The sequence below is a fragment of the Myotis nattereri genome, assembly GCF_964212035.1.
Source record: "Myotis nattereri genome assembly, chromosome: 9".
Lineage (NCBI taxonomy): Eukaryota > Metazoa > Chordata > Mammalia > Chiroptera > Vespertilionidae > Myotis > Myotis nattereri.
The window spans coordinates 40,592,175-40,606,199 of NC_138084.1; the positions used below are offsets into that span (position 1 = coordinate 40,592,175).

General features: G+C 39.7%; 2 protein-coding genes across 2 annotated transcripts; both read right to left on the reverse strand.

The window, feature by feature from the left end:
- Positions 1-3,936: 3,936 nt before the first annotated feature.
- LOC308524059 (olfactory receptor 51Q1-like) lies at positions 3,937-4,905 on the reverse strand (the record flags this gene model as incomplete). Its single annotated transcript, XM_081098212.1, has 1 exon — positions 3,937-4,905. The coding sequence occupies one exon, from the start codon at positions 4,903-4,905 to the stop codon at positions 3,937-3,939; it is 969 nt and encodes a 322-aa protein (XP_080954338.1).
- Positions 4,906-12,426: 7,521 nt separating this feature from the next.
- Positions 12,427-13,374, reverse strand: LOC308524090 (olfactory receptor 51Q1-like; the record flags this gene model as incomplete). Its single annotated transcript, XM_081098242.1, has 1 exon — positions 12,427-13,374. One exon carries the CDS (start codon positions 13,372-13,374, stop codon positions 12,427-12,429), a length of 948 nt encoding a protein of 315 aa, XP_080954368.1.
- Between the last annotated feature and the right edge of the window lie 651 nt (positions 13,375-14,025).

Below are 14,025 nucleotides of genomic sequence, written 5' to 3' on the forward strand. Positions count from 1 at the left end.
TATTGAGTTACTTTCCAAATACTGATTAGTACATAACAAATATAACATAAGCATAATATAGCTTTTGATATACTAAAAGTACAATTTAATTGGAAACCCATATCTTAATGGAATGCCTGTTTTTTAATCTAAAAAAATGAGTATTAATTACTAAATGAATGGGAAACAGTCAGCAACAATTTTTACCGATTTATTTTCTTTCTTTTACATCAATGTATTAACATAAATAAATTTGATAACATAAATAAGATGTTATTGGAATCATTTTATCATAGTCCAGTGCCATTTTTAAATACTTTTGGAATGAAAAGAACCATATAATGATCTCTTAGGAAAAATTATTTTAATGACCTAATAAATGGTAACTCCATTGGATTCCTCTTTATTTTTGTTGAAAACAATAAAATTGATACCATTTCTTACATAAAGTAAGAATATTAACGAGTCATAGGTATCATTCACTTTATCAAATTCTTGTCAATATTTTCAGGAGTCCCTTTGTTTGGTTTCTCAGAAAGTTTTACCCATCGTGGTATATCATAGAAATATTTCAGATGCCTTTAAAAACTATGCCTAGCCTTTTTTTATTCCTTTCTTACAAATGAAATTTAATTTAGTGGGGGGTAAAATGAGTAAATAAGATTGTGTAAATGAAGAAACAAATAATGTAACAGAAACACATTGAAAAAAGGTACATACAGTCTTGAAAAAGCAATTTAAGCAAAGAAAATTTATGGTCATTTAATATCTAAATATTAATCCCCCTAAAACTTTGTGCTCAGGCACTTCCAGGTATGTTCTAATTTCCCCAGGGGACACATAATTAATTTGAAGACCACTAGATTAGATACCCACTAGTGGCAACTTCGATAAAACCAATGTGACTGTTCTGGAAAAATTCTGATAAAATCTCATTGTCAATATCAGGGAAATAATTTATTCTGGGGTGGAACCTGAAGACTTGTGCGTAGCTAGGGATGTCTTTCACCAAAGAGTGAATAATTAATTTTCTTCACTTATTCAAATAATATTTTGAGCATCTATTACATCTACAGCATAGATATATACTAATATTTTATACTTAAACATAACATGTAGAATAAATCTAAAAACTTAACAATAAACGTTCCAGTAATTTCTTGGGCCTTGTCTAATATTCCCTTCTAGGTTTTAACTGTCATGAGCGGATGGATAGACCATCTAACTCAGAAATCAAAAGCATGAACATACATGAATAAAATGAATATACAATCAAATCTCATTTTTAATAAGATTACATTCACAATCACTTGTTCTGGGAACATGGTTGCCTAGCAGCAATACTAAGAGTGAAGATAGTTTTTGATAGATTTATTTAATAGTTGTTCAAGGATTCAAGACTTAGAAAAATGAAAAAATAATAGTTGCATGATTATAAAAATATTATGTTAGAACATTATCTAGCAAATCATTATGGCTGTATTCTGACCCTCTCAAAGACAATGACTTTGAGGAATAATTTCCAAATGAAAAAATCTAGATGTTGCAGCCTTTAAGGTTAAGTTTAAACCTACACTGTCTAACATGGTGACCACCAGCAATATATGGCTATTGAGCCCTTGAAATGTGGCTAGTTTTAATTGATATGTACAGAAATAACATCTGACCAGATTTTGAAGACCTAACATGAAAAAAATTAATGTGGAATATGTTATTTCTAAAAGGTTACACATTGAAATGATGACATTATAGTTATATTGGGTTAAAAAACATATACCTTGAAGTTATTTTAACCTGTTTCTCTTTTGTTTTTTTAATGTTGCTACTAGGAAATTATAACTAATGTGTGCTTGTATTATATATCTATTGTATAACACTAGGTTAGAAGTTAAAATATGAAAACTAACAAAAATTATAGTGAAATAGAGTAATGAATTTGAAATTATCTATCTCTGACACACACACACACACACACACACATATAGCTATATATAGATATATATTTAGTATATAAGAAAGAGACACAAACTATGACATTATAATGACTAGAACCTAGCTTCATTTATGTGAACCTAAGTTCACAAAAAGAAAATAAACATTTTTTTCTAGGGAAAGAAAACAATAGAAAAGGTAGAAGAACAAAGGATAAGGACAGATTTCCGGATTGAGTCTTTATTTGGCCATTGGTCCAGCCGGGTGGCTCCATGGTTGAGTGTCAACCTATGAACCTAGAGGTCACAGTTGGATTCCAGGTGAGGGCATATGCCCAGGTTGTGGGCTCAACCTCTAATAGGGGGCATGCAGGAGGCAGCCAATCAATGATTCTCTATCATCATTGATGTTTCTATCTTTCTCTCCATCTCCCTTCCTCTGTGAAATCAATAAAAATATTTTTAAAATATTTTCACCTTGGTTTCTTGGGTCCATGGAGACCAAAGGCTACCAACATTAACTCTCTGAAATTAATAAGAAATATTTAAAAAAATGTGGGCATTGTCTGCAGGTAATGATTTGTGACAATAAAATTCAATTGATAGATAGCTCTGAAGAAGACATTATTATTGATATCATATGCTCCTTCTAAAAAAATCTGGCATAATCTCAAGATGTGTTTTTTTTCCTTTATGTTTTTTGGGACATTATCAAGCCTGTATCATCCACTGAAAAATAAAAAAAGTCTCCTTTGATACATTTTCTTGACTTTTTTGACATTAGATTTCTTGGTCCTAATTTCCCATATTCTGACATTGCATATGCTTTTGATTCTACAATTTATTTAGCTACACCAGCTGATTCATGGTTGTCTAAAGAAACATGCTAACTTCTAGGCTCTGGATAAAGACATGGAAAGTGGGGGAGGAAGGGTATTAGAAAAGGAAGGGATCCATTCTTCACTTATTCTCTGCTTTTACCTCTTAATCTTCCCTCCCTCTATGCTTCAATGGAAACCCTTCGTATTTTTATTCAAATCTAAGTTAGCCCTAATATTGGCCACCTAGACCCCATGAATTAAGTAATGAGGAGCTGTGACCAATATTATGGCTGCCTTTCAAACTGATACTTCTGAGAGAGCTTACCTGGTTTAAACAAAATAATCTTTATAGTCAATAAGGTCGTTTCCCTTTACAAGAGTATTTTCTAATACAAAATCCATGGTGCTAAGGGGAACCTGCCCCTAGAAATTAAGTTTCATTAAGGACATTGAGATATATATTTGTAAGTCTGTTTTGGTCTGAAAATTTAGTTTCTATTCCTACAAATATGACTGTACACCTATTTAAAATTCTAAATACTAAAGACTTCTAGCAAAGCAGGAATCTTGTTCTAGCTGTGGGAGATCTAAATACCCTGCCCTGATTTAGACTCTGCATGTGGTCATTAGGTCTGCAGAAATCATGATGCGTGTTGTTGATTAGGCAAACCTGAATAGCTAAGAAACTTGCTGTGTATCCATTCTCCTTCAAAGATTTTCCAGTCTTTCACAAGAGAAAGTCAAAGCACACAGCCAGTAAGTCCCCTCAGGGCCATGGAGCTAGTGTTAACCTGACCACCTAAGTGAGTTAAGAGAACAGGTAGTGGGAGCAACAACGAAGTGTTTCCTTCTTACTTATTTAACCAACCCCTTGGGGGAAAAAAAAAGAATATCCAGAAGGAAAAACACACACAACTTAAACAGATATATATACTCAATTGATGAAGCTCATCCCACTGGCATAGCTGATAAAGTGTGCTAGATAGCAATCAACTCATATCTGCATCTCTTTTAGATAGAACACTTACTTCCAGCTCTTCCAAGCCAAACATCCATTAAAAGCTAAAATTATGTCATACTGCCTTAAAAATAGAGTGGCATTTTATTTCACACTCTCAGTCTCCATTTAGCAATTCTTACTGTACTTTCCCCATAAGCCTATGAATCAAAGTCCTTAGTAATTTAACGCAATCATTCTTTCATCTTTAATGTATGTTTCTTTGGGAAAGAAGGCGCATAATTCCCTGGCGGATCTGCTTAGTCTTTACACTGTAGATGATGGGGTTCATCACAGGAGGTGCCAACAGGTACATATTGGCCATGATAACATGGACCAGTGGAGAGGCATGCTTGGAAAAGCGGTGGGTCATGGATACACCAACCATGGGAACATAGAGAACCAGAACAGCCAAAATGTGGGACAGACAGTTGTTTAGGGCTCGAAGTCTCTCAACCAAGGAGGCTACTCTCAGGACACTTTTTAGAATCATTGCATAGGAGAGCACAATGAGCAGAGGGTCCATCACAATAATGAGCAAAACCAGAGCAAATCCATACCAGCTGTTGAACCGGATGTCACCACAGACCAGGCGAATCATGTCCTGGTGGAGGCAGTAGGAGTGAGAGAGAAGGTGCGAGCGGCAGAAGGGCAGGCGCTTGAGCAGGAAAAGGGAGGGAAGAACAGCCAGAACACAGCGGCAAATGATGGCTAACCCAATCTTGCCAATGACTTCACTGGTGAGGATGGTGGCATAATGGAGGGGGCGGCAGATGGCCACATAGCGGTCAAAGGACATGGCCAACAACACAGAAGATTCCATAAAGGAGAATGTATGAATGAAAAATACCTGTGCAAAGCAAGCTTCAAAGCTGATCTCACAAATGTTGAACCAGAGGAGCTGCATAACAGTAGGCAGGGTGGTGAGGGTGAGACCCAGGTCAGTTAGGGCCAGCATGGAGAGAAATAGGTACATGGGCTGGCGGAGGGATGGCTCTATGCGGATGACAATGAGAATAGTAGTGTTGCCCAAGATGGAGATGGTGTAGAGACAGCAGAAGGGGATGGAGATCCAGATGTGGGAATCTTCAAATCCAGGGATGCCCGTGAGGATGAAGTAGACAGATTCTTTGGTGGTGTTAGTCATTTCGAACATGACTGAGGAATGTGGCTTCATGTTCAGAGTCTTTGCTCAGAAAGAACACAAATATGATTTCTGTTTTTGCCCTATTTTGACCTAACTTTACCCAAATAAAGGTTTAGAATTGTTGGGCAGCTAAGGAAAGATAGAAGAACACAATGATTGCTTGTCTTTATCCCATCTCTGCAGAGATTGCTTTCATACAAACCTTATTCCCTGAAAACTCAACATATTAATTCATGAGAAACACATTTTTAATTCTCCTGTTTCTGTTTTACCACTCCCGTTAAGTTCTTAGAACCCTGGAATCTGCCTTTCACCCAAATTCTGCTACCAATTCCATTCTCATAAAGACTTAAAATTAACTCCAAAATGAAAATGTAATGGCCAATATATGTTTTTAATCCAGAGTCTCCTTTTAAATTTGCTTGGATAACAGCATTCTCTCCTGTTTCCCTTGTTCTGAAGTCATCACCATTTTTTTCTTTACCTCCTGTTTATTTCATCATACACTCAGGTCAGATTTACTCTCGGTTAGTGCTTATTTCTGATCTGTCTTCTTATTCTTATGAGTTAATGTCATCTGATGCTGTGGATTGCATTTATGCAATATCAAAATGTAACTGGAAGCAAAGGGCAGAGTGTGTAGGAGGGAAGTGAGAGTCGAGCCCAGATGATGACTATCACACTTATTGATTGCTTTCTATGTTTAGTTAATGTCCTAAGTGCATTACTGGTATTAACTCTGCATTTTCTAACAGTAGTCATCACCCTCTCCTTCTTTATCCTGAACATCCACAGAGGAGTCTTACCTGTGATTTCTCCTGCCTGTGGTTGGTACCCTCTTCTTTATATTTAGATTTTGTCTTCTGTGCTTGACCCACAGGATAGCTAACTTATAAGCTTTTGCAAATCTCTAGTCTGGAAGATGGGGGAGTGTGGCAGGTCCCTTCAGGATTATAATGAAGAGGCATCTTGAGACCTGGGGTCCACTGGGAAGCCAGGGTGTCATCTCTGCCCCTGAGAGGCTTTTCTGCCCCCAGTATCCTCATTGAGTAGCAAGTAGAAACCCACATGGAAGCCCCGTTTTTTATAATTTCTTGAATATGATTTGAAAATACATGCTGATGTTTGAAATATACAATCTCTTAAAAAATAGGTTCCAAGAAACTTTCTTCTGTAAGCAGTCTGAAGTTGGGGCAGGACTACAAGGGACAGGATAGCTACAGGTAAAAAGAATGTCATGCACCACTTTCAAGAAGCAATCACCTTGCAGTCAACCTCTGGAAACCGCAAAGATCAACTTTTCTAATATATTTATACAATAAGTAAATACTGATAGCCATATCAACACTGAACTAGAAAGAAAAACTGTTTATTAGTTAGCTATTTGGTGGCACGCTTAATGATTTGCACAAAATTATATTCCAAGTGGATATAGTAATTTAATGTAAATCACTAACAAAAATTAGAGAAAACAATATAAGCATTTTAATTGTTCATTGAGGAGGACTATCTAAACATAGTAGCAGTAAAAACAAATCACAGATGAAAAGATGAGTAGATGGAATCACAAAAAATTAAATTTTTCTCTGTAATAAAAAATGGAGAAATTTGAAATAAACTTTCAAAACCATTTATGAAAACATGCTATAGAACGAATTGATATCTACACTAATAAAAGAGAAACATGGTAATTGGCATACGACCGCTACCCTTCCCATTGGCTAATCAGGGAGATATGCTAATTAACTGTCAGCCAAGATGGCGGCCGTAAGCCAGGCAGCTGATGCGAACAGGGAGGCTTGCTTGCTTCAGTGACGGAGGACTCCAACGTTCCCCGCCTGACTTGCTGGCCTCTCAGCTGCAACTCTAAGTAACTATGTTGCAAATATAGAAGCTAAAAAAAACCCAGAAACCTGCTTTACTCAGCGGGGCTTCAGCCAGCCTGACCGCAACATTGTATCAAATACAGACGGTAAACAAAGGCCAGAAACCTGTTTTCAGCAGCTGAGGCCTCAGAGCTAAAGCTGGCCCAGAATAAAAAAGAAAAAAAAAAGAAAAAAAGGAGCAGTTGGGAGCTTCAGTCCCAGCCTGAAAACAGCCTTCAGCCCCTCACCCAGACTAGCCAGGCACCCCAGTGGGGACCCCCACCCTGAAGAGTGTGTGACCAGCTGCAAACAGCCATCATCCCCTCACCCAGGCTGGCCAGGCACCCCAGTGGGGACCCCCACCCTGATCCAGGACACCCTTCAGGGCAAACCAGCCAGCCCCACCCATGCACCAGGCCTCTACCCTATATAGTAAAAGGGTAATATGCCTCCCAGCACCGGGATCAGCGGAGCCGCGAGGCCTTCCGGCACCGGGATCAGCATGACAGGGGGCAGCGCCCAAACCCCCTGATCACCCTGCAGCTCTATGTGTGACAGGGGGCAGGGCCACAACCCTCCCACCCCCCACCGGCCCTGCTCTGTGTGTGACGGGGTAGAGCCATAACCTCCCCATTGGCCCTGCCCTGAGTGTGAGAGTGGCGGCACCCCAACCACCTGATCGGCCCTGCTCTGTAGGTGTTAGAGGGCGGCGCCCCAACCCCCCCCCCCCCATTGGCCCTGCTCTGTGTGTGATGGGGTAGAGCCATAACCTCCCCATCTGCCCTGCCCTGAGTATGAGAGTAGCGGTGCCCCAACCACCTGATCGGCCCTGCTCTGTGGGTGATAGAGGGTGGTGCCCAACACCCCCCCCCCCACGGGCCCTGCTCTGTGTGTGATGGGGTAGAGTTATAACCTTCCCATCTGCCCTGCCCTGAGTGTGACAGTGGCAGCGCCCCAACCCCCTGATCCGCCCTGCTCTGTGTGTGACAGGGGGCGGTGCCCCAACTCCCCTATAGGCCCTACTCTGTGAGTGACAGGGGGGAGCTCCTCAACCCCCTGATTGGCCCTGCTCTGTGCATGACAGGGGGGAGCTCCCCAACCCACTGATTGACCCTGCTCTGTGCATGACAGGGTACAGAGCCTCAACCCCCTGATGGACCCTGCTCTGTGCGTGACAGGGGGCAGCGCCCCAACCCCCTGATTGACCCTGCTCTGTGCATGACAGGGTACGGAGCACCAACCCCCCTGATGGGCCCTGCTCTGTGCATGACAGGGGGTGGTGCCGCAACCTCCCCATCGACCCTGCCTTGAGTGTGACAGGGGGCAGTGCCCAAACCCCCCAATTAGCCCTACCCTGAGCGTCACTGAGGGTGGCATCGCAACTTCCCAATCTGCCCTGCTCTGTGCATTACAGGGGAAGGCTCCCCAACTCCCCAATCGGCCCTGCTCTGAGCGCGACCAGGGGCTGCATGTAGGGATTGGGCCTGCCCTCTGCCACCCAGGAGCAGGCCTAAGCCAGCAGGTCGTTATCTCCCGAGGGGTCCCAGACTGCGAGAGGGCACAGGCCGGGCTGAGGGACCTCCCCTCCCCCTGAGTGCACAAATTTTTGTGCACCAGGCCTCTAGTCCTATATATAAAAAAGTAAATGTATTAATATTTATCATTGCTAGTAGCACAATAAATTAACAGGACTATAACAAAGTTCACAACAAATACAGAAATACAATTATAAGCAAGCATATTTCAATGGCTTCACAATATAATATGTATTACAAAACCACCTTAGCCAAGAATGCAATAATAAAAAATCAAATACTATAAACAATGTTTTAAACTTTTCAAAATAGCAGAGGCTTTTTTTAGAACATCATGCTGTACAGATAAGGCCATAATAATGAGGAGTATTTGTACTTTCCTAAGGAAGTAAAATGTGCATAATAATTTCTAGAAAACAATTTTAGCACAATTACCACATGAAATCATTCCCACATTTTGTGTCATAAAATTAAACTCTGGAATGAAATGATGAGGAAATGATTTTAAATGAGACTAAAACTTTATCCTAAAAATAGTTAATTTGCCTTATATAACAAAATAATAAAAAAGTAGAAAGAGACTAAGTGGTCAATATTATTTATATATTTATATGCATATAATATTTACTATGCATGTAATATACATATATATTGGCACATACATATATTGGTATATATATTTGTGATATATATATATATATATATATATATATATATATAGCCTAAGTGTCCGTTCGACTGTCTGACCATCCGACCGGTAGGTATGACGCACAATGACCACCACTGGGCAGAAGCTCAATAAAGGAGCTGCCATGATGTGCACTTGCCATTTACAAAGAAATGGCACCATGGACCTGGCACCAACAAACCAACACTTGGCTTCCCCCAAGTGGGACACAGGCCCTGCCACCACCCCGGAGCAACAGCCCACCAAATAGCAGCCAGCACTGCCAAGACCCTATGGCATAAAATGCATCCTACAGCCTAGCCCAGCTCAGAAATGGTGGCTGTGAGCGCTGAGTAATGACGTCAAGTATCAATGCCTGGCTTCCTCTCCCTAGAGACTAGCATCCTTGGAGTTTCTTCAGCCCAGGAACACAACTTGCTTTATAGCCAGGTGCAAACATTTTACATTTTAACCAAATGTTTGTGAAGCATTTTCAAGTGCCTGATCTCATTTGATCCTCACAGAAGTCCTGTAGGAGACTCAGTAGAATCCTATTTTCTTTTCATTAGTAAGACTCAAATAGCTATATTAAAATATTTCTTCTAATTAATTTCCTTTCAATTTGCACAGATCCGTGCACCAGGACACTAATAGTTATATATAATAGTTATAAATGTGTATATTTACATCATCATTGGGTTTCTTTCACTTCTATAGTAGGTGGGGATTTGGCATTTACCAAGATATGAAATAATGTCAGAAAATGAATGCAGATGATGTATTATAGTATGTATGATGTGTATAGTGTGTGTGTGTGTGTGTGTGTGTGTGTGTGTGTGTGTGTGTGTGGTGTGATAGAGAGAGGGTGTTGCTAGGACTAAGGGTAGTAGGTAATTGGTACAGTTTCAGACATACTGGGTTTGAGATGACAGTAAGTCATCCTAATAGAGATGAAAATTGGGTATATAATTCTGGAGATCAATAAAACATTTTAATCTTTGGATGAAGATTTGGCAGTTATATATACATATAAGGTAACTGATGCTGTGGGAGTCAAGGAGGCTGCTAGCAAGGAAAGGTAGAGGAAGCAAACAAACGCCCAGGATGGTTCCTGAAAATGACGCCACTTGCTAGCTGTGTGATGATGGAAAGCCCACTTACTTTCCTGAGACTGATACTCCTCGTTTTTACATTTTACATGTTTCTCTCTCCTATGGCTATTGTCATGATTTAATTTGTGTCATACCAGTTATCAGTGGTTGCTTACCTACTCAACAACAAGAACACAGCTCCACTAGCAGTATCTAAATAATGAGGAGGGACAAAGACATCCCATATTGTTTGAGAGTTTGTTGTTTTCTAAGTTTATTATGATTTTTTATAACATGTTTTTATTGATTTTAGAGAGAGAGGAAGGGAGAGGGATATCGTGATAGAAACATTGATGATAGAGAATCATCATTGATCAGCTACGTCCTGCATGCCCGCTACTGGAGCTCAAGCCCACAACCTGGCCATGTTCCCTGACCAGGTGACCTCTTGGTGCCTGGGTTGATGCTCAAATGCTGAGCCACACTGGCTGGGCTAAATCTATTATGATTAATCTCCCTTTGAATAAAGAGAAAGTCAGGGCCATGATAAATGTAATAATTATGTATTTTTGAATGCTTTATTTTTGTGACAACAGCATATTTTATTCAGCAGCAGATTATTGTTGTTACTTTACTGTATCTGCTCTTTGATCCACAATAAAATTAAATTATACAGTGAGGAAAAGACACCTTTTTAATAAACTTAGTTTTAAAAATACATAATTTAAGATGATCTGATTTCATAACTTGGGAGATGGGCCATTAGCCCTGGACAACTGATGTGGGCCACATCCTAAGTGAGCTGTTCTCTAAAGTCAATTCAAGTCCTGACCATCCCCTTTGAAATGGTGCTAAGATTGTGGCCCTGACTATTGATGAAATTTCATTAAACATAGGAACATATTCTGAGGCACACCTAAATATGTGGTGAGACACTTATTTAAAAATTTATTATAAACTTTTAAAATATTAATGTTTTTCTATATAGATTATTAATCTACATGTAGTTCCGAGACTTAATTCTCTTTAATTTCTGGATTGTTTCTGTTATTGAGATCAATGTGTATAATCTTGTTTAGGGTGTCTGAGAAGTGAGAGGTGAGAGGTGAGAATTGTAACACATATCGAGATATCCTCGATCTATCAGGTGGTTTAGTGGGAATCCCTAGACATATATATATATATATACCTGCAGATAACAATTGAAAATATCACTGAATGAGATTAGTGAATGAAAGAAAACAACTTTTATTTAGAACTCTCTATATTCCAAACAGTAGTATTTCTTTATTTACATTAAAAACTTCTTTCCACAACCTTCATTCCTTACCCCTGTCTGATACTATTTACACTTTTACTGAGAAAGCTTCCTCCTCATCACTTCATGTTCCTTTAGCAAAAGTATTCCTGCACATTTAAGGCAGTTTACCCGTGTTTTCTATCTAATATTCATTAATACCAGTTATGAAGGCATAATTGTGTACATTTCATGATAGAAGAAGCTGTGACTCCGAAAAGTTAAACAACTCTCCCAGCTCATTTATTAACAAGTCATGATGACTAATCAAAGGCTCACAACAAGATAGGAGTACAACCTGAGCCAGTTCAGAAAGCAAGTCTAATCATAATCAAATCATAGTTGTTTCTACACATTCACATTCAACATTCAAGCTCATTTGATGTTTATCTTCCAGATATTGTCTGTCTAATAACTCCATCTACTATCTTCTTTCAGCAGTAGTTACCATTTCTGTGAATCATAATTCTACCCTGGAGTTTAATTGAACTTTGCAGTGAATATTAGTTCAACAGTTTCTCAAAACCCCCAAGCTATTTGCACTTTGTCTTTTATGTTTGGTGTTTATTTTTTTCCCCAAGTAGGACTGATGTTCACAATGGTATTTCTTTTTTCAATTTGACCTCCTACTTTAGGAAGGTTCTCTTTTATTATTGCAGATTGAGGTTACAAGAGCATCTGTTTTTAATTAAAAACTGACATTTGCTTCAGGAATTTTACAAGGTGTGAACATGTTACAGCTTCCAAATATATCTTTATACAGTAACCGGAACTTTAAATTTATAAAGTAGAATTTTATACTTTACCACATCTTAATAACAACATCTCTGCAAAGAAAGCAGAACAGAGATTGTGTATATTTTTAAATTTTTCTCAAAGTCGGGTGACTATTGAAGAATAAATAGAATATAAGAAACTTTAGGTCTTTTAATTTCTAGTCAAAGAAAAATGATTTATTTTGTTTTTCATTAGGACCTTCTTATACAGAAGCTATTCCTTATCCAATGAATGCTGCTTACAGTTTTGATGGTAGTATTCCTGCTCTTGACTCCATGCATTTATATACAACTACTTCTGTAAACTTAAATTTGCATAGTCAGTGCACTTTCCTCTGGAAGAGTAATCGGAACATTCCCTGGCGGATCTGCTTAGTTTTTACACTATAAATAATGGGGTTCATCACAGGAGGTGCCAACAGGTAGATATTGGCCATGATAACATGGACCAGTGGAGAGGCATGCTTGGCAAAGCGGTGGGTCATAGATAAGCCAACCATGGGAACATAGAGAACCAGAACAGCCAGAATGTGAGATAGACAGTTATTGAGGGCCCGGAGCCTCTCTGTCCATGTGGCTGTGCCCAAGATACTTAGCAGGATGAGTGAGTAGGAGAGCACAATGAGCAGAGGGTCCATCACAATAATGAGCAAAACCAGAGCAAATCCATACCAGCTGTTGAACCGGATGTCACCACAGACCAGGCGAATCATGTCCTGGTGGAGGCAGTAGGAGTGAGAGAGAAGGTGCGAGCGGCAGAAGGGCAGGCGCTTGAGCAGGAAAAGGGAGGGAAGAACCGCCAGAACACAGCGGCAAATGATGGCTAACCCGATCTTGCCAATGACTTCACTGGTGAGGATGGTGGCATAATGGAGGGGGCGGCAGATGGCCACATAGCGGTCAAAGGACATGGCCAACAACACAGAAGATTCCATAAAGGAGAATCCATGGAGGAAGAAAAACTGGGCAAAACAAGATTCAAAACTGATCTTACGAATATTGAACCAGAGGAGCTGCATAACAGTGGGCAGAGTGGTGAGGGTGAGACCCAGGTCAGTCAGGGCCAGCATGGAGAGAAATAGGTACATGGGCTGGTGGAGGGATGGCTCTGTGCGTATGACATTGAGAATGGTGGTGTTGCCCAAGATGGAGATGGTGTAGAGACAGCAGAAGGGGATGGAGATCCAGATGTGGGAATCTTCAAATCCAGGAATGCCCGTGAGTATGAAGTAAAAGGGGCCTTTGGTGGTGTTAGTTACCTCGGACATGATGGATGAATGCAAAACCAGAATCTGTGTTCTGTAATAAGAATTCCATCAGTGTGATACTGCCATAGATTCTTTATCTGTTCAATCCAGGATCCAGTTAGCCAGAGCACTCACACACAGGACTGAGGACTCTGCAACTACATGGAAAATAGTAACACTTACTTTTTCCTGGAGTATTGGAATAGAAGCCGATTTTGGGAAAAAGATCCCAGGTTCAGATTGTACAATTGAATTCGATGGTCATAGCAGCTATCCTAGAGAAATGAAAGCTAAGCAAATAGGTATGACATCCAAGACAGAGAAGAGCCTGCTGGACATAGGGGAGACCATGGCATACTGATGGTAGCTGAGAAGCTAGGGGATGATATGCTAACATAGGCAAGAATTTAGGGTGAGAATAGAAAGAAACTGAGCTCAGCTTTATTAAAAAAATGTAAAATTTAGCAATTTGGTAGATGCAGGAGAAGAAGCAATGAAAAATTCAGAGACGTGGGTGAAAAACAAAAAAAAAAAAAATAGGAGTCACAGAAGCAAAAAAGATAAAAGATATGGTCACCAGAGTTTAGTGCTTCTCAGATACTCAATAATATAAATACTGAAAAGAGTCTATTCAATTTAGGGCTTTGATGTAGGTAGTAACCTTTTGGGAAG